At 45.3% G+C, this 18,652-nt stretch overlaps 1 protein-coding gene across 1 annotated transcript; it reads right to left on the reverse strand.

Annotated features, from left to right (window-relative positions):
* Window positions 1-288: 288 nt before the first annotated feature.
* Window positions 289-876, reverse strand: LOC136480163 (uncharacterized). The gene has a single exon (XM_066477793.1). The coding sequence runs from the start codon at window positions 874-876 to the stop codon at window positions 289-291; it is 588 nt and encodes a 195-aa protein (XP_066333890.1).
* Window positions 877-18,652: the final 17,776 nt, after the last annotated feature.

Consider the following 18,652-nt stretch of genomic DNA (forward strand, 5'->3'; position numbering starts at 1 on the left):
TACGCCTCTCATCGTCAAAGCGACATAGGCACTGCTTGGTAGGCTTTGAGCCTGAGATGAGGCATAGTGCATGCTCAGTGACCTCCTGTGGTATGCCTGGCATGTCAAAAGATTTCCATGTGAAGACATCTCGATTAGCGTGTAGAAAGTCGGCGAGCTCACATTCCTATTTGGCTAGGAGTTGGGTCCCGAGCTACACCATCTTGTTTAGGTCAGTGGGGTTGATCCCCACCTCTTTGGTCTCCTTGAGTGGGCGGAAGGTAGTCGAGGAGGTTGGCTTGTTGTAGTCTAGGATTGCTGGGGTCGACAACTCCCGAGCCGAGAGAGCTCGGATGAGTTGATGATGGCAGTGGCAAGCTCAAAATGGTCGTGGTAGCACGTGTAGGCGTGCAAGAAGGTGCTGCCCATAGTGATGATGCCATTCGGTCCCGACATCTTCAACTTTAGGTAGGTGTAATTGGGGACCGCCATGAACTTGGCGTAGCATGGCCACCCCAAGATGGCATGGTAAGACACTGGGAAGTCCACTACCTCAAAGGTAAGCACCTCTGAGTGGAAGTTGGATCGGTCACCAAACATGATGGGTAGGTCGATCTGCTTGAGTAGGTATGCCTGTGTCCTCGAGATCATGCCGTGGAAGGGAGAGCTTGCCGGGCAGAGCTCTGACCAGGGGATGCGCATGGCATTGAGGGTGTCAACATAGAGAATGTTGAGGCTGCTGCCTCCATCCATCAGCACCTTGGTGAGGTGTTTCTTGTGAACGATGGGGTTGATGATGAGCGGATAGCAACCTAGTCTGACGATGTGGGAAGGATGGTCCCTCTGATCAAAAGTGATCGGAGATTCTGACCAGCGAAGGAAGGTGGGGACGGCCATTTTGGCAACGCATGCCTCTCTATAGCGCACTTTGTGCTGGCGCTTGGAGTAGATGGCATCGGATCCTCCGAAGATCTTGATGCATTCCTTGGGCTTAGGAAAGCCATCCTCATCCTTGCTTGCTGTGCCTCCTTTCTTGGTTGTTGCCTCTTTGCTCTTTCCTTCTTTTGGCCCGCCGGCCTATCGTAGGAAGCGCTTGAGGAGCTCGCAGTCCTTGTAGAGGTGCTTGATGGTGTAAGCGTGGTTGGTGCATGGGCTATCCATGAACTTGTCGAAGTGGTCAAGTAGGTCCTACTGGGGCTGCTTTCTTGCATGATCAGCTATGGCGACCAATGCGGAGTTGGCCGGTTGGCGTTGATCCTTCTTGTTCTTTTTGCCCCTCTATGTGGAGGGGCCCTCGTCTTGGTCCTCACACTTGGCCTTGCCCTTGTCCTAGCCTCCATTGAAGATTGCTCCGACCGCCTCCTCGCCAGAGGCATGGTTCGTGGCGACGTTGAGCAGGTCGCGAGTGGTACGGGGCTTCTGGTAGCCAAGCTTGTGGATCAAGGACTCGTAGGTTGTCCCAGAGAGGAAGGCGATGATGATGTCCGCATTGATGACATCAAAAAGGGAGTTGCATTGTTTTGAGAACCTATGGATGTAATCCCGTAGGGACTTGTTGGGCTCCTATTGGCAGCTCTTGAGGTCCTAGGAATTCCTAGGGCAGACATACGTCCCTTGGAAATTCCCAACGAAGACCGTCTTGAGGTCCATCCAATCTCAAATGCTGTCATGCGGGAGGAATTCAAGCCATGCTTGAACATGCTCCTCCACATAGATGGGGAGGTACTGAATGATGAAGTGGTCATCATCCACTCCTCTGGCTCAGTAGGCAAGCCAAAAGTCTTCGAGCCATATACCGGGATTCGTCTCCCCGGTATATTAGGTGACATTGGTAGGTGGTCGGAAGCACTGTAGGAACGACGCTCTCTAGATGCGTCGACCGAAGGCCTGTGGTCCTAGGCCATTCAGGCTAGGACTTCGATTGTCAGCTCGGTGACCATGCCTAGGGTGTGTTTCACCACTCTCCTCGATGGTCTGGCTAGGACCCATGCTGCCTGTTCTCACCACCGCCTGATGGACGTCATCATCATGTTAGGCCTGACGCCAGTTGCTGATGATGCTATGAGCATCTTGGTTTAGCTCGAGGCATTCACGCACATGTGGCCAGTGTGGACCGGGTGCCGGGTCTGGCTATGGTGTAGCTGCACCCTCCTATTCCTCACCCAGTGGCTGCATAGGTGAGCGGATGGAGCAGTTGGACTGGCACACCCCTATTCCCCCGGTAGGGAAAGAGGCCATGAGTTAGTGGCGCGACATAGAGCTTTCCGCCTATTGAACGACGGCGGTCTCCACTAGTGCCTAGAGGTTCCAGTGGACTGCCTGCTCCTATGGGTCGATAGGCTCGGGAAGACCATGCAGAAGCATCACCACAGCGGCGATGTTCTGGCTAGCTTGAGTGAACTATGGGGGATCGTTCCCCCCATCCATGATGTTGCGCTAGACCTAGCGGTCGTGACCTCGGGCATCGCTCGCTGGGTTACATGCATAGGGCACATCGTGCTGCGCCGAGCACACCTGTGCAGGTGGCGTCTGGTTCTGCCGCCTTTGTCATAGCTCCTAGCCATGCTCCTATGCACATGCGAGGGCCTCCGTGCGAGGGTCCGGAGGGGTGTGGGTCTGTAGAGACTCCACCACCACAAGTGGCTATCCCAAAGCATCGCCATAGCGCACTCCCAGGATAGGGGGTGGCTAGGTGCCACAATGTTGCCGATGCTAGAGCCATTGCTCTCAACCTCGTCATCCATGAGGTCATGGAAAGAGGCAGGAGCATAGCTCGCCATCCCCATGAATTCAGATGTGAGAGGGGGTGGTGCCAAAATCCTTCAGAGCCCCCGCGTGTATGCGTCCATGGGGGATGCGAGGCCATAGGGGAACCCATTGCATGGTGGTTGCCATTAGGACAATGGGGTCCCTCTGGAGAGTCGGTGGAAGATATGTGATAGTGAGTAAAGAACAATATGTATGCTACTCACAGCGGGGTTTGAGCCTAGCATAGGCTTAGAGCAAAGTGCTAGTGCCTCATTGTTGAAGTCGCCAGGTGTCTTGGAGCCAATAGAGGATCGTCCTCCTTCGATAGGTGCCAAGACAAGTGCCTCCTTGTGGAGGTGAAGCACGCCGAGCCGGTCAGCGACGAAGTCTAGGCTTACGAAGAGGAAGGTCTAGGATGGCTCAAAGATGGGAGGAACCCACATCCCAACTAGTGACAGTGCGGGGAAACTCCAGTGAGCCAAAGCAAGTCGTATCGCTTGAGCCTGCCATGCCGAGGATGGCGGAAAGGTGGGCCATCCAATGACCAAAAGCATGAATGTACGATGTCTTCCCCACGGACAGCACTAACTGTCGGTGCAAAAAGTGACCAATATGTAAACATTTGTAGTTTTGCTACACATTGTGATTGGATGTGGCCTAGCACTCAATGACACAGGGTTTATACTAGTTCAGGAAATGTGCCCTACGTCTAGTTTGAGTCGGTTAGTGACTTTATTCCTAAGCCCAGGTGCTCGAAGTTTGCTATAGGGTTACAAACGAGAGGGAGCAAGATGGGGGGTATCAGAGGTCCGGTCGAACTCTAGACTGAAGGGCCAAGAGTGATGGGAGCTCTGACGTGCGCTAAGTGTTCGAGCGTATGCTCTATTTGGCTTTTGAGTTCTAGAGCCAAGCAGAGAGAATCAAAGTGATCCGTCTGTTGTTCATTTGGATCGTTCGAATCATTGTTCGACTCGATCATCTCCTTTTGGAGAGAGCGCATCCCCCATTATAGATGAAGGGGATGGCTTTACAAGAGAGAGTGTGAGAGAAAGAGTGTGTGTGTGCTACCTAGTCTTGTTGCCCTTGCCATTGGGTACAAGGTGGTTTGTCAACGCCCATAATACTATTGATGGCTGGATGCATGTGGTTGGTTCCACTATGTTCTTCCAGTATGGCAAATGTCGGCGCCTACCATACTGTAGGATAAATGTCGGCGCCCATAACACTGTTCATGTTCTGACATGTCTAGAAGGTTGTGGAGCATCCTTCTAACATGGCCTGATAGTATTGTCCTATTGTGTATAGGGTATGGTCCTTGGTATTATGGTTGACTTGAGAGCCCTACATTACTTGCTCTGATTGATTCTTTGGGTCCTTACCGAGTGAGCATCCCCGTTCGGTCATTTCCTAGTTAGCTCCGACCGTGCTAGTCGGAGAAGAGCTGCAAGTAGAGGTTCAATGTACTCCCAGTCAGAGAAGCAAGTCAGAGTCGGAAGCGAGCACCATCCTCTCCTTTGCCAGGTCTTCTAGTTAGAGAGGTGGGCCAGAGTTAGAAGCGAGCGCCATTCCTCCCTAGCCAGGCCTTCGAGTCAGAGCGGCGGGCCAGAGTCAGATATGAGCATCATTCATCCTTGGCTAGGCCTTCTGGTCGGAGCGGTGGGCCAGAGTTGGAAGAGAGCACCTTTCCTCCTTATCCAGGCCTTCTGGTCAGAGAGGCGGGCCAGAGTCAGAATCGAGCGTCATTCGTCCTTGGCCAGGCCTTCCGGTTAGAGCGGTAGGCCAGAGTCGGAAGCGAGTGAAGCGAGTGCCGTTCCTCCCTGGCTAGGCCTTCTGGTCAGAGCAGTAGGCCAGAGTCAGAAATGAGCATCATTCGTCCTTGGCCAGGCCTTCCAGTCGAAGACTGGATCGCCCTTCTGGCCTGTCGTTAGGTTTTTGGGCCGGCCCAAGAGTTATGCATCATTTGCAATGTCGTCTACTGAGCTGAGCTTTTGCTAGGAAGCAAATCCATGAGGGACCCTAGGTTTATGAACCCAACAGAAACCTTCATCACATTCTTCTCAAACTTGCTCAATCTTGTGCCTTTCCTCAATATGTAGCATTTGCAACCAAAAACCCAAAAATATGCAATATTGGGCTTTCTTCCATTCAAGAGCTCATATGGTGTCTTCTCTATCATGGAATGATAATAGAGTCAGTTGCTATAGTAGCAAGCCATGTTGATTGCTTCAGCCCAAAATAAATGACTCACATTGAACTCACTTAACATTGATCTTGCCATGTCAATTAAGGTTCTATTCTTCCTCTCAACTAGGCCATTTGATTGTGGAGTGTACTTGGCCAAGAATTGATGCCTAATTCCAAACTCATCACACAAGTCATTAATTCTTGTATTTTTGAACTCACTTCCATTGTCACCTCTCACTTTCTTGATGGTTGTTTCAAACTCATTGTGAATTCTCTTGATGAATGTCTTGAAGGTTGCAAACACATCACTCTTGTCAACAAGAAAGGACACCCATGTATATCTAGTGAAATCATCCACAATCACAAATCCATATTGGTTTCCACCAATGCTAGTGTAAGTGGTTGGACCAAACAAATCCAAGTGCAACAACTCAAATGCCTTAGATGTACTCATCATGCTATTCTTAGGATGTGTGTTGCCAACTTGCTTTCTGGCTTGACATGCACTACAAAGCTTATCCTTCTCAAATGTGACATCTTTCATGCCTCTAACTAGATCATGCTTAATCAACTTGTTCAATTGTTTCATTCCAACATGACCAAGCCTTCTATGCTATAACCAATCCATGCTAGACTTAGTGAGCAAACATGTTGACAATTGAGCTTCTCTAGCATTGAAATCAACCAAGTATAGATTTTCATATCTAAATCCCTTGAATATCAAGTTAGAGCCATCTACACTTATGATCTCTACATCATCCACACCAAATATGCACTTGAAACCAAGATCACACAATTGAGCTACCGACAATAGGTTGAAGTTTAAGCTCTCTACTAGTAGCACATTGGAAATGCTCAAGTCATTGGATATTGCAATCTTACCAAGCCCCTTGACCTTGCCTTTGTCATTGTCACCAAATGTGATACTATCAATCCCATTGCTACCATTTTCATTGATTGAATTAAACATTTTTGAATCACCGGTCATGTGTTGTGTACACCCACTATCAAGCACCCAATGCCTTCCTCCGACTTTGTAATTGACCTACAAAAGAACAATTCTTTTTAGGTACCGAAATTTGCTTGGGTCCTTGAAGGTTAGTTACCAAGGTCTTTGCTACCCAAATAGACTTCTTCTTTGGTCCCACAATTGTTGTACCAATGAACTTAGCCTTCACACCATTGGCACCCTTAACAAGCATATAACAAGAATCAAATCTAATTGAGGATACATTATGTTGCTTGTTCTTGTTAGTCTTGCAATATTGCTCTATATGCCCAACTTGCTTGCATCTGTTGCAAAACCAACCATTGCCCTTCACAAAGCTTGTTTTGGGAGTGACAAAGGCCATCTTGCCTTTCTTGGGGGTATAGCCTAATCACTCTTTGTTGAGAGAAAACCTTTGGCTACCCAAGCACTTTGGCAAGCGGGCATCTCCATCATAGGCATTGCTTAAGGCACGAGTGAGCTCATTCACCTCCTTCTTGAGGGTCGCATTTTCCACTATTAGTGAGGGATCACAAGTGAAACCATCACTCAAAGGTGAAGTAGAAGTGGTAGTGCTACAAGAAGGGTTAGTGGGAGCAACAACAATGGGCTTATAAAAAGATTCATCAATAATATCACATGTTAGTCCCACATCACATGACATAATCACTTGCTCCTTCTTGGCTTCTTCCTACTTCATTTGCTTGAGGAGAGAGGAGTGAGCCTTTTCAACCTTAGAGTGAGCTTTGCTAATCATCTCATGGTCTTATCGTAGACTCTCATGAGAGGTATTGAGCTCATCAAAGGATTGCTCAAGAGATAATCTGCTACAACGTGATCTGGGCTCTTTGCTAATCATGATTCTTTTCCTTCTTGTCCTTCTTGTGCTTCTTCTTCTCATCCTCATCATTGTCACTATTGTAGGGATAATCTGCTACAACGTGATCTAGGCTCTTGCACTTGTAGCATCTCCTCACATACTCTTTGCTCTTGTTGTTGTCTCTTCTCTTTCTTGCACCATAGCCCTTCTTCTTGAATCTTCCAAACTTGCGCACAAAGAGAGTCATGGCTTCATCATCAATGTCACTAGCATCTTCATCATCACTTGATTCTTCTTTCTTGGACTTGCCCTTGTTCATGGATGATCTACTAGACTTGAATGCTACACTTTTCTTCTTCTTGTCTTCATCTTTCTTCTTGTCATCCTTGTCAACCCCCTCTCTTTTCACACAGTATGTCTCTTGTGTCATGACATCACCTAGTACTTGGTTGGGGTGAGTTGCTTCAATCCTCCCCTAATGATGATCAATCTCAATGTCTCAAATCTAGGAGGTAAGCACATCACAAACCGATAAGAGATATCATCATCATTGATCTTTTCTCCCAAAGCCTTCAAATCATTGACAATTACTTGCAATCTATGGAACATCTCCGGAATGCTCTCATCATCCTTCATCTTGAAGCTTGTCAACTTGTCCTTGAGGATGTATAGCTTGGCACTCTTCACCACCAGTGTGCCCTCATAGGTCTCCTCCAATCTCTTCCACGCTTCACTAGCTTTCTCACAATTTTTTTTTGCTCAAACACCTTGGAATCAATGGCATTGTAGATGGTGTTGAGAGCCATTATATTGCATTGCTTGTTGGCCTTATCGGTGTTGGTGAGATTGTCTGGATCAAGAATTACATAGTCACTGTCGGTCACATCCCAGCCTTGGTCATTGATTGAACCAAGATACATCTTCATCTTTCTCTTCCAATAATCATAGCATGTGCCATCAAAGAATGGTGGTTTTCCCTCCACATGGTTGAACACAACTTGGGCCATAATTTGTCACCGAGGTTATTAAGCCTTCAATCAAACGGTGACCACAACTCTGATACCACCTGAAAGGTCCTGATATGGCTAGAGCAGGAGAATAGCCTATTTAAAACTTATACAAAGCACTTGAGCAAATTGGTTAGTAACACAAATGGTACAATGCAATTTTGCTCTTGCTCTACAAGGGGTGCAAGCCATCTATCCAACAATTCTAGTTACTATAATCACTAGGCACACAATTAGATAAGTCACTACTCACTAAGAGCTCTCACACTTGCTACACTAAAGTGCTACACAAGATGAACTTAAGCTATAAAGCAAGCTCTTAATTCTAGCTACACTAAAGAGCTTGCTACAACTAGTTTGTGAAAATGTAAATGAGTGAGTCGGCTGATTATACCACCATGTAGAGGAGTGAACCAATCACAAGATGAATACCAATTCAATCACCAAGAGAATACCAAAGGGCAAGAGACAACCAAATTTTCTCCTGAGGTTCACATGCTTGTTGGCATGCTAGTCCCTATTGTGTCGACCAACACTTGGTGGTTCGGCGGCTAGTAGGTATCACACACCTGGCCCACCACAAGAGGCGTCGCAAGAACCTACCCACAAGTGAGGTAACTCAATGACACGCACAATTTACTAGAGCTATCTTGAGGCTCTTCACCGAGGAAGGTGCAAGACCCCTCACAATCACCGGAGCCGGTCATGAACAATCACCAACTTGTGCCAAAGCTCCTCTGTAGCTCCAAGCCATCTAGGTGGCGACAACCGCCAAGAGAAACAAGAAATCCACAGCACAACGATCCCCAAGTGCCACTAGATACAATCACTCTAGCAAATGCACTTGGAATCACTCCCAATCTCACTATGATGATGAATCAATGATGGAGATGAGTGGGTGGTGTTTGCTTATGCTCACAAAAATGTCAAGTATGTCAAAGTGCCAAGAGGGTGAGCCCCAAGCTAGCCAAACACTATTTATAGACGGCCTCATGAAATAGAGCCGTTGGCTCTGCCACGGCCTGACCGGACGTTATGACCGGATGCTACCCTGCATTCGATCAGGTGAGTCCAGTCACCCGATGGCTGCCACACATCCCGTGTTTGAACCAGAGCTGCCCGATCTCAACGGTCATCTCTTAGTTGCGTGATATGTTAAGTAACGATTGGACTCAATGCTGGAATGATGGGACTCACATACATAGAGCACCACATCACTGACAAAGACGATCTGAAGCAGGAAATAACTGACCGGATGTGTCAGGTCAACACCGACCTGATGCACCCCAGCGTCCGATCCTCTCTTCTTCTCTGCGCGCGCCCGCTAAAGGTTGATTGGATGCATTGGTGCACCTAGTCCCAGCGTCCAATTGCTTCTGCTCAGTCTCAACCAGACAGCGTGCCGCGCCTATAAATGAATAGACGTGCCCAGGGTGAGTCCGGTCACCCCGTAGCCAGTGTCCGGTCGTGGACCTTCTCCTCTTTTTCTTTTTCTATGTCCACAACCGCTTCATGCTTGCTTCCAACTTGCTAACCACAAAGTGTAGAACGTATGTGCACGTGTGTTAGCATTTTTCAAAGCATTTTACAAGGGTCAAGGTTAGCACACTACGTTCCTAAATGCATATGCAAGAATCATGTCACCTAGTGGCACTTGATAAACTGTTTAGCCAAATATTTCCCCTCTTTATAGTACGGCTATCGATCCTAAGTGCACTTACACCCTCTATGGTGTCTTAAGTGCCAAAACAAAAACCTATCATATACCCTTGCCTTGATCTTCTTGGTTTTTGTTTTTCTCTTTCTTCTGTTCCATGTTGAGCACTTGATCATCATCACATGTGGTCATCTCAGCATTTCATGTGATTATCACCATCTCTTGAGTGTCACCATGCTCCACACTTGGATTGCACCAACCTAGTTCATGTCACAACTAATGACAAAGGTTAGTGCTAGGTTTCATTAATTATCCAAAGCAAACTAGGGCTTTCAGAGAGCTATTTATACTCATAGGAAAAATCTAACCATTCAGATCTACATCAGAAGTTTTGACACAGATCACTAGGACTTCTGGCTCTACTGCGAAACATTGTTCATGACGCAGTCAACAAGGCTAGCTTGGTTATTGTCGGAACTCCCGGCGGCTGCCAGGATTTTCGGCAGCCGGGACTTCCGGCTTCTGTCGGGACTTTCGACAGACAAGCGAGCCAAGTGGCTAAGTCCCAAAGCGCTGGGACTTTCGACAGCCGGGAGTTCCAGCTAAAGCCAGGACTTTTGACTACAAAAAGTCCACCAATTATATCTAAGTGTTCCTAAGGTGATTTTGTGTCTCTCTTTTGATTTTATTTTTACGCTTGAGCACTCTATCTTCCTCATACCACCTAAACTTGCATCCCTCTTTATAGTATGATAGATCTAAACTCAAACCAAAATATAAAAGCTTTGGAGAGCGCTTTGAGTTCGTTCGCCTTTTTCAACTTCAAGAATTGAGGGATACCATTTCATATTAAATCAACTCTTTAAAACTTTCAAGGGACTAAAGTTGCAATATATCTCATTAAGATCTCATTAGTCCCTAATTTGGATGTCATCAATACACCAAAACCCACATAGGGGGGCAAATGCACTTTCAATCTCCCCCTTTTTGGTAATTGATGACAACCAACTTAGGCTTTTATTAGAACGAAAGAATTTAAAGCTTTTGAACCCCAAAATTTATGAAGAGCCCCCCTTAATGTATGCATGAACTTGAATTTCAATGAGAATCAGCTACACATGATTTGCATACATCAAGACAAAAGCTTCCCCTAAATCTTACAATCCATGGGGTGCAACAAGTGTGTGTGAACAAGTATATATATACATGAAAAAGAGATGCAACATGACATGTTATATTCACACAAGTAATAGAGAATGTGATGGCCAAGATCTCAAAGTAAAACTTGAAGCAACACATGGCCATCCAAAATAACATCCACCATTCACAAGTAGAGACAAGCAAGATAACTAATAAAGGTAGATAAGCATCACTTGTCCTACAATCATCCATCACATACACAAATATAGTTGTCCATCACATAGTTGGCACCACATGACGTAGTTCATACAAGCTAAAAGTTTTAAAGTCTCACATGCCAACTAACTTATTACATAGATATATCAAAGCCTAACACTCCCCCTTTGTCAACAAGTGCTAAAAGGGGTAGGCGGCATGAAATAACCAACTACTCATCCTCATAGTCCTCATCATTATCATGATCACCATCATCACCACCATCATCGTTGTTGTCATCATCATCCTCGATGTACTCCTTATCCTCGGCGCTGGCTTTTTGCTTGCCATGACGACAGGGCTGATTGGATGACTCACCATAGTATTCCTTGCAAGCCTCATGATAAAGCTCAAAGGGATCACGAAGTGGCTCCAAGTCATGTGGCGGTGCAGAGTGAATGTCCAACTTCTGCTCAATCCGATGCATCCTCACAAGCATCTCTTGCTCGTGCTCAGCACTCGTACAACAAGCTCCAAACATGTACTTCATGAAAGAACTTGAACTTGCTAGGAGGCTTACCACTAGAGGAGGAGGAGGAGATGGGCTCCTCACTATGAGCATGGTGAGAGAGGGAAGCATGTGGTGGAGAAGCATGAGAAGTGGAGCCCGAAGCACCTTTGCCTTTTTCTTTTCCCTTAGCAGCCTCCTTTAACTCCCTTTTCGCCTGAAGGGAGAGCATGTTGGAAAGTTTGAGCACTTTGTGAGGATTGTCTATAGGGAATTGAATGCCTGACACATGCTTAATGATATGCATGATATAGGGAGCATAGGGGTAGTGTTTCACTACATCCTCACTAGCATCGAAAATCTTCATCCAAATGTACCGGCTAATGGAGAACTTGGTGAAGTCATCACCAAAGCAATCAAGAACAACCTGGGAGTCATCATGAAGATGAGTAGAGTCACCATGTTTGGGATACAAGATCTGGCAAAGAATGTTGTTGAGCACATAGTAGTAGGTCTTCAACTAAATTGTCTGCCCATCAGCACAATGACCATCCAAATACATGTACTGATACTCATCCATAGCAAGAGTGGAAATCTCATAAATAGCTAGCAAGCGGTGATCCTTGCATTCCAAACCAAGAAGGCAAGCAAAGGTAGGAAAGTCAACCTTGTAGTGCTTCCCTTCAGTGGTCCAATGAATGACATGAGTGGCTTCATGCATGTCCAAATGATAGGAGGCATAGAACTGACAAATAATCTCATTGTTCCATGGCTTGTGGAATTCCATCAGCTGCTCTAACCCCATCATATTTAAGTCATGGATCAGCTGCTTAATGTCCAAACTAGGCATCTTACCAAGTTCATAGGTGTTAATGGACTTCATCTGAACCACAGGAGCCTCGTGCTTGTTGATGTAGCGGAGATAGACCAAATGGTGATAGAAGTCAAAGTGAAATGGTTGCCAGAACCTGTACTCAATCCTCAAGTCCTTGAGCTCATCATAGAGAGGTTGGGAACACCGACGATGAATCTCAGGCACCTAGTGATGATAATCCACCATCAGATGGGGCATGTAACCACCAGCTGGATTGGGTGTGCGCTTAGGCTCCTGGATGGATGGAGTAGGACCGTCGAACGGAACCAACCGGCTGACTCAAAAGTAGCCCGGACCAAAAGGCGGGGTCATAGTGCACACATCATCAGCAATGGTCCTGCCAGCTTGATCAAGAGCTTCCTCATTAGGGTCATGGATTGGCTCATCTCCAATGCCGGGGACAAACTCCTGAGCTACTGCACCAACCAAAGGAGGTGGACCTTGGACTTAAGCGCCACAAGCACGGGCGGAACGACCACTGCCACAAGCACTAGTAGCATCATGAGGACATGATGCCTTGGGGCATCCAGATGACTGAGAGGATTCGAATGGGGTCTTGGTGCTTCTTAGAATGCTTCTCCTGATGGCGGGGAGGACTGCCATCGCTATCGGAAGGCCATGGCTGCGAGAAACATGAAGCAGAACTAAGAATCAAGACAAAGAAGGGTGAACGAACATCAAGAAATGAAGAAACATGAATGGAGGAGCTACTATGGAGTTGGGAGTTCTGGCATTAGTCAGGAGTTCCAGGCAAGGAGCTAGGACTTTCAACAGGTCGGGACCTCTGGCAGGGGCCAGGAATTCTGACACACAAAGTTGCAAATCCATTCACGTGGCTTCACATCGAGACACCCAACCATACAAGGAAGGGAGAGGAGTAGAGAGGGAAGAAGAATAGAGGCAAAAACCAAGGTACATTAGGAAGTTAGGGTTAGGACTACATGACTAGTACCTTGAGAGGGAAGAAGAGATGGAGAAACTTCAAATCCAGCAGCGAGCATGATGTCCACGAGCCAATCCATGGTAGAGACAGCCTCCTCCAACAAATCCACGGCCTCCATGGGATCTCTGGACTTCAACACGAAGGCACAAACCGAGGAGGATAGAGGAAGGGATGATGCCAAGGTGGCGTTGGGACTTCGGGGAGGGAGGAGGGAGGGGGGCACCAGAGGAAGGATGGGAGTTCTGGCCACAGAGGTGCCAGCCAGAGCGGAGCACAGGAGCGGCGGTGGCATAGGGGTAGGGACAGGGCAGGTCAGGGAGAGAAGTGGAGAGAGGGAGCGATGAAAGTGACTAGGCTAGGCTAGGAAAAATGATTTTAACCCTAGGTTCAAACAGGGACTGCGGTCAAAATGCGGTCAAAGAGGCGCTGCCCTAGATCTACGTTCAAAACTTCCGGCGTATAGTCAGGAGTTCCAGCGAGAGCTAGGACTTTCGTGGCTTGCAGCCAGGACTTCTGACGTAGGAAGTCTAAAAAACTTCCTAACTTATACTCTCAATGCCATGTAGGGCAAAAACATGATGGACAGTAACATTTTCACATGTGACTAGATTTCAATCAAACAATACAAAGCAATAGTCACATATGAAAATTATAAAATAGATTTTGAAAGTGTCACACAATGTTTTAGCAAATCTTTTACTCCAAACAAGATCAAACAATTGTATGTGCAAGACATCAAGCCATGTTATGAGAATCAATGATATTTAGCTCACTCCTCAAAGCACAAAATCTTGACTCATCTAGGGGCTTTGTGAAGATATCGGCTAGTTGCTTTTTGGTGCTCACATGACGAATTGCGATATCTCCTTTGGCTTCGTGGTCTCTAAAAAGTGATGCCGGATGTCTATGTGCTTTGTTCGAGAGTGGTTTACAGGGTTGTTTGCCAACTTAATGGCACTCTCGTTGTCACACAAAAGGGGAATCTTGGTTAGCTCATAACCAAAGTCTTTGAGGGTTTGCTTCATCCAAAGTAGTTGGGCACAGCATGCACCGGCTGCCACATACTCGGCTTCAGCGGTGGACAAAGCAATGGAATTTTTCTTCTTAGAGCTCCAATACACCAAAGACCTACCAATAAATTGACAAGTCCCTGTAGTACTCTTTTGGTTTACTTTGGAACCGGCATAGTCTGAATTGGAATAACCAAGTAACTCGAAAGTGGAGCCCTTAGGATACCATAAGCCAAGATTAGGAGTGTGCACTAAATACCAAAAATTCTCTTAACGGCCATCAAATGACATTCTTTTGGATTATCTTGAATTCTTGCACACATGCACACGCTAAGCATAATATCAGGCCTAGATGCACAAAGGTAGAGGATGGATCCAATCAAGGAGTGATATACCTTTTGATCGAGGGCCTTTCCTCCTTCATCAAGATCAAGATGTCCATTGGTTGGCATGGGTGTCTTGATGGGCCTGGCTTTGTCCATGTCAAACTTCTTCAACATGTCATTGGTGTACTTGGTTTGACTTATGAACGTGCCATCCTTGAGTATAATACGAATCGATTCTAGCCTTGCCACTAGTGCATAGGTCTCTCCAAAATCCAAGCCTTCAATTTGAGTGAATCCTTGAGCCACCAACCTTGCCTTGTTCCTTGTCACCATGCCATGCTCATCTTGCTTGTTGCGGAAAACCCACTTGGTTCCAATCACATTTTGCTTGGGCCTTTCCACCAAGGACCTAGACTTCATTCCGAGTGAAGTTGTTGAACTCCTCTTGCATGGCTATCATCCAATCTGGATCATCAAGCAGCATCCTCCACCCTACGAGGTTCCAAAGGAGAAACAAACAAGTAATGTTCACAAAAACTTGCTAAACAGGAATGTGTAGTTACCCCTTGTCGAATGCTCCCCAATATGTTATCAATGGGATGATCCCATTGAATGGATTGATGCACTCTAGGATGTGGCACTTGAGTTGATCTTTGGATGGGGCCATCATCTTCATCATCATTGTCATGATCGATTGGAGGATCAACACCATGGTCTTATGGAGGGTTGTCTTCACTTCTTTCTTGATTGTTGAGTTGAGTTTGGACTTGCTCAATGTTAGCACCATGTTCATGAGAATGGCCTTGTGCACCATTTGATCTTCCATCTTGATCATTTCTTGTTGCGGAAGCTTCACCTTGTTCATTGGATGGAACATGATGAGTGGTTGGATCATGATCAATATGTACAATAGTGTCTTCATCTTCATCTTGAACTTTGATGGGCTTTACTTCACCAATAGCAAGTTTCTTGATAGCTTATGTGGAGCTTCTTCATTATCTATAATCTCAACATTGATTTGCTCCTTTTGAGAGCATTCGGTTTCATCAAAAGTCACATCTATCGCGATTTCAATTAAACCGATGGTTTTATTGAAAACACGATATCCATGTTCGTTAGTACCATTACCAAGCATGAAACCTTCATCAACCTTTGGTGCAAACTTTGAGCTTTTGGATTTCTTGTTAAGTATGAAACACTTGGATCCAAAAACTCTAAAGTAGTGCACCTTAGGCTTTTTACCAGTTAGAAGTTCGTAGGTGGTCTTTTCTCTTTTCTTGTGAAGGTATAAGCGGTTGATGGCATGACATGCCATGTTGACCGCTTCTGCCCAATAGTTTGTTGGAGTCTTGTACTCATCCAACATTGCTCTTGCGGCTTCTATGAGCGTTTGAGTTCTTCCTCTCCACAACACCATTTTGTTGTGGAGTGTATAGAACCAAAAACTCATGCTTGATTCCTTTTTCATCAAGGAACTCTTCAATGTTGGTGTTCTTGAACTCTGTCCCATTATTCACTTCTAACTCTCTTGATCTTGACATCAAACTCATTTTGGGCTCTTCTTGCAAACTTCTTGAAGATGCCTTGCACTTTCCTCTTATCACGCAAAAAGAATACCCAAGTGAAACGAGAATAATCATCAACAATTACGAAACCATATTTGTTACCACCAATGCTTATATAAGCGACGGGTCCAAATATGTCCATGTGAAGCAATTCCAATGGCCTTTCGGTTGTCACAACATTCTTGACAGGATGTTTGGCTCCAACTTGCTTTTCCGCTTGGCATGCACTACAAATTCTATCTTTCTCAAAAGAAACATTTGTTAGTCCAAGGATGTGTTCGCATTTTTGAAGTTTGGCCAAGTTCCTCATCCCAACATGGGCAAGTCGGCCGACGCCATAGCCAACCCATGCTAGATTTTGCCATTAAACAAGTTTTGGGATTTACTCTATTTGATGTGAAATCATCTAGATAGAGTTTCCCTTTTAAATGACCCATGAATACAATAGAGGAATCTTCCCTTCTATAGACTTTCACGCCCTTATCCATAAAGAGATAATTGTAACCCATCTCACAAAGTTGTGAAATAGACAACAAATTGTATCTCAACAAATTCACAAGTAAAACAGTGGAAATTGAATTGTCATTTGAGATAGCAATTTTACCCAAATCAAGAACTTCTAATTTTCCATTGTCACCAAATACAATGTTTCCACTTTGGTCATGACTAGGTTGGAATGATGTGAACATGTCCTTCTCTCCGGTCATATGATTGGTGCATTCACTATCCAACATCAACTTGTTCCATCGAAGAAATATTCCTACAAAGACAAATCAAGCTTTTGTTTTAGGTACCCAAAAAGATTTGGGTCCTAGGGGGGTTAGTCACATAAAACTTGGGCACCCAAACACTCCTCATAATCTCCTTCCTCTTTTGGGCACCAACATACTTCACCACAATCTTGCCATCCTTGCCCCAACAACACATATAGTCACTAGCATAGCACCATGGAAGTGGTGCTTGTGGCTTGGGGACCTCGAATTGCTTCATCTTGATTGTCTTGTCACTTGTAGGTGGCATCTTTGGAATGTAGACCTTGTTGTTTGCCTTGCGTATGAGCTCATCAAGGGCAACACCCTTGTTGAACTTCACACAAGGCACACCATTGATCATGTTCCTTCCATTGGCCTTTCCATCATACCTATTGTAACCAATGTCTTCCTTGATTGATGGGTGCCTTGAAGACTTGTATATGGTCTTGTTGGATTGCTCTTGACATTTGCACCCATTCTTCAAGATCATCTTCAACCTATAAATCTCCTTGTCTTTCTTCTCTAACTCAACAAGGTTAGTTGCATATGCATTTACACCAATTTTATAGCATCTTTTACAACCATTACTAGTGGAGACATTATAGTCTTCGGTTGCCTTAGGAGAAGTTGAAGTGCTAGCCCAAAGAGTGCTATAGTTTAACTCAAGATTATGGTTTTTTCTTCAAAGCTTGTAAGACTTTCTTGAGCTAAACTTTTCTCATTCTTGAGGCTAGCTATTGTGTCATTAACCGAAGAATATTCCTTAGTCAATTTCCCAATTGAGTCATTGGCTAAAGACAATTCTACGGTTAACTTCTCAACCTTCATTCTTTCCTCGGCGATAGATGCTTCAAGTGCATAGGTTTTTTCTCTCTCTTGAGTGATTATTTCACCTTGCAACTCCAAGCACCTATCCCTCTTCTCTAATTTCTTCATTAGGGTTTTTATCTTGGTGAAGGCCTTTTTACCAAATTTCTTTATCATGGTTGCTTCAATTTCTTCTATATTCTCATCACAACAATCATACTCATCACTAGAAGGATCGGGTGAGTCATGTACCTTCTCCCCCTTAGCCATGAGGCAAGTTGGAGTGTAGTATTCATTGTCGATGAGGTTAGAGAAGAGCCTCGGTGATGAAGATAAGTTGGGGAAGAGTTTTGGTGGTGAAGACGAGTCCGGGAAGATCATGGTTGGTGATAAAAAGTGATGGATGGCGATGTTTACGGCTCCTTTCTTCTTCTTCTCATCATTACTTGAATCACTATCATTTGGCTCCCATTCTTCACCAAGATGAGCTTCACCTTTCTTCTTGCCTTTGTTCTTCTTGTCATCATCCTTGTTGTACTCGTTCTTCTTCTTCTCTTCAGGACAATCGGCAATGAAGTGACCGGTTTTACCACATCCATAGCAAAACCTCTTCTTGTACCTCTTCCTTCCATCACCATAGGTCTTGCGGTTGCTCTTCTTCTTCATAAATTTTCTAAGATTCCTAATCACAAATGCAACCTCTGCATCAGAATCTTCTTCTTCACTTGAGGAATCATCCTTCACTTTATTTTCTTCTCTTGACTTGAACCTTGACCTTCATGTTGTTGAGTGGCTTTAAGGGTTGCACTCTTGTTGTATCCCATTGCATTAGGATTTTGATTGTGAGCATTGATTGTATCGTCATCTAGACACTCATGATGCTTAAGCTTTGAAAGAACCTCTTGGGGTGTCATCTCATCATAACCGGGCCTTTCCATGATCACGGACGCTAGCTTGTTGTTCTTAGCTCTATAAGTTCTCAACATCTTCCTAGCAACCTTGATGTCATCCCATTCGGTACTTCCAAGGGCTCTTATGCATGACCAATGCCATAAGCCTATCAAACATTGCTTGAGTTGTTTCACCTTGCAAGAACATAAATCTTTCCAATTCACCATGAAGTAACTCAATGTTGCCTTTTCTCATGCT

Source organism: Miscanthus floridulus, chromosome 9 (assembly GCF_019320115.1).
Source record: "Miscanthus floridulus cultivar M001 chromosome 9, ASM1932011v1, whole genome shotgun sequence".
NCBI lineage: Eukaryota > Viridiplantae > Streptophyta > Magnoliopsida > Poales > Poaceae > Miscanthus > Miscanthus floridulus.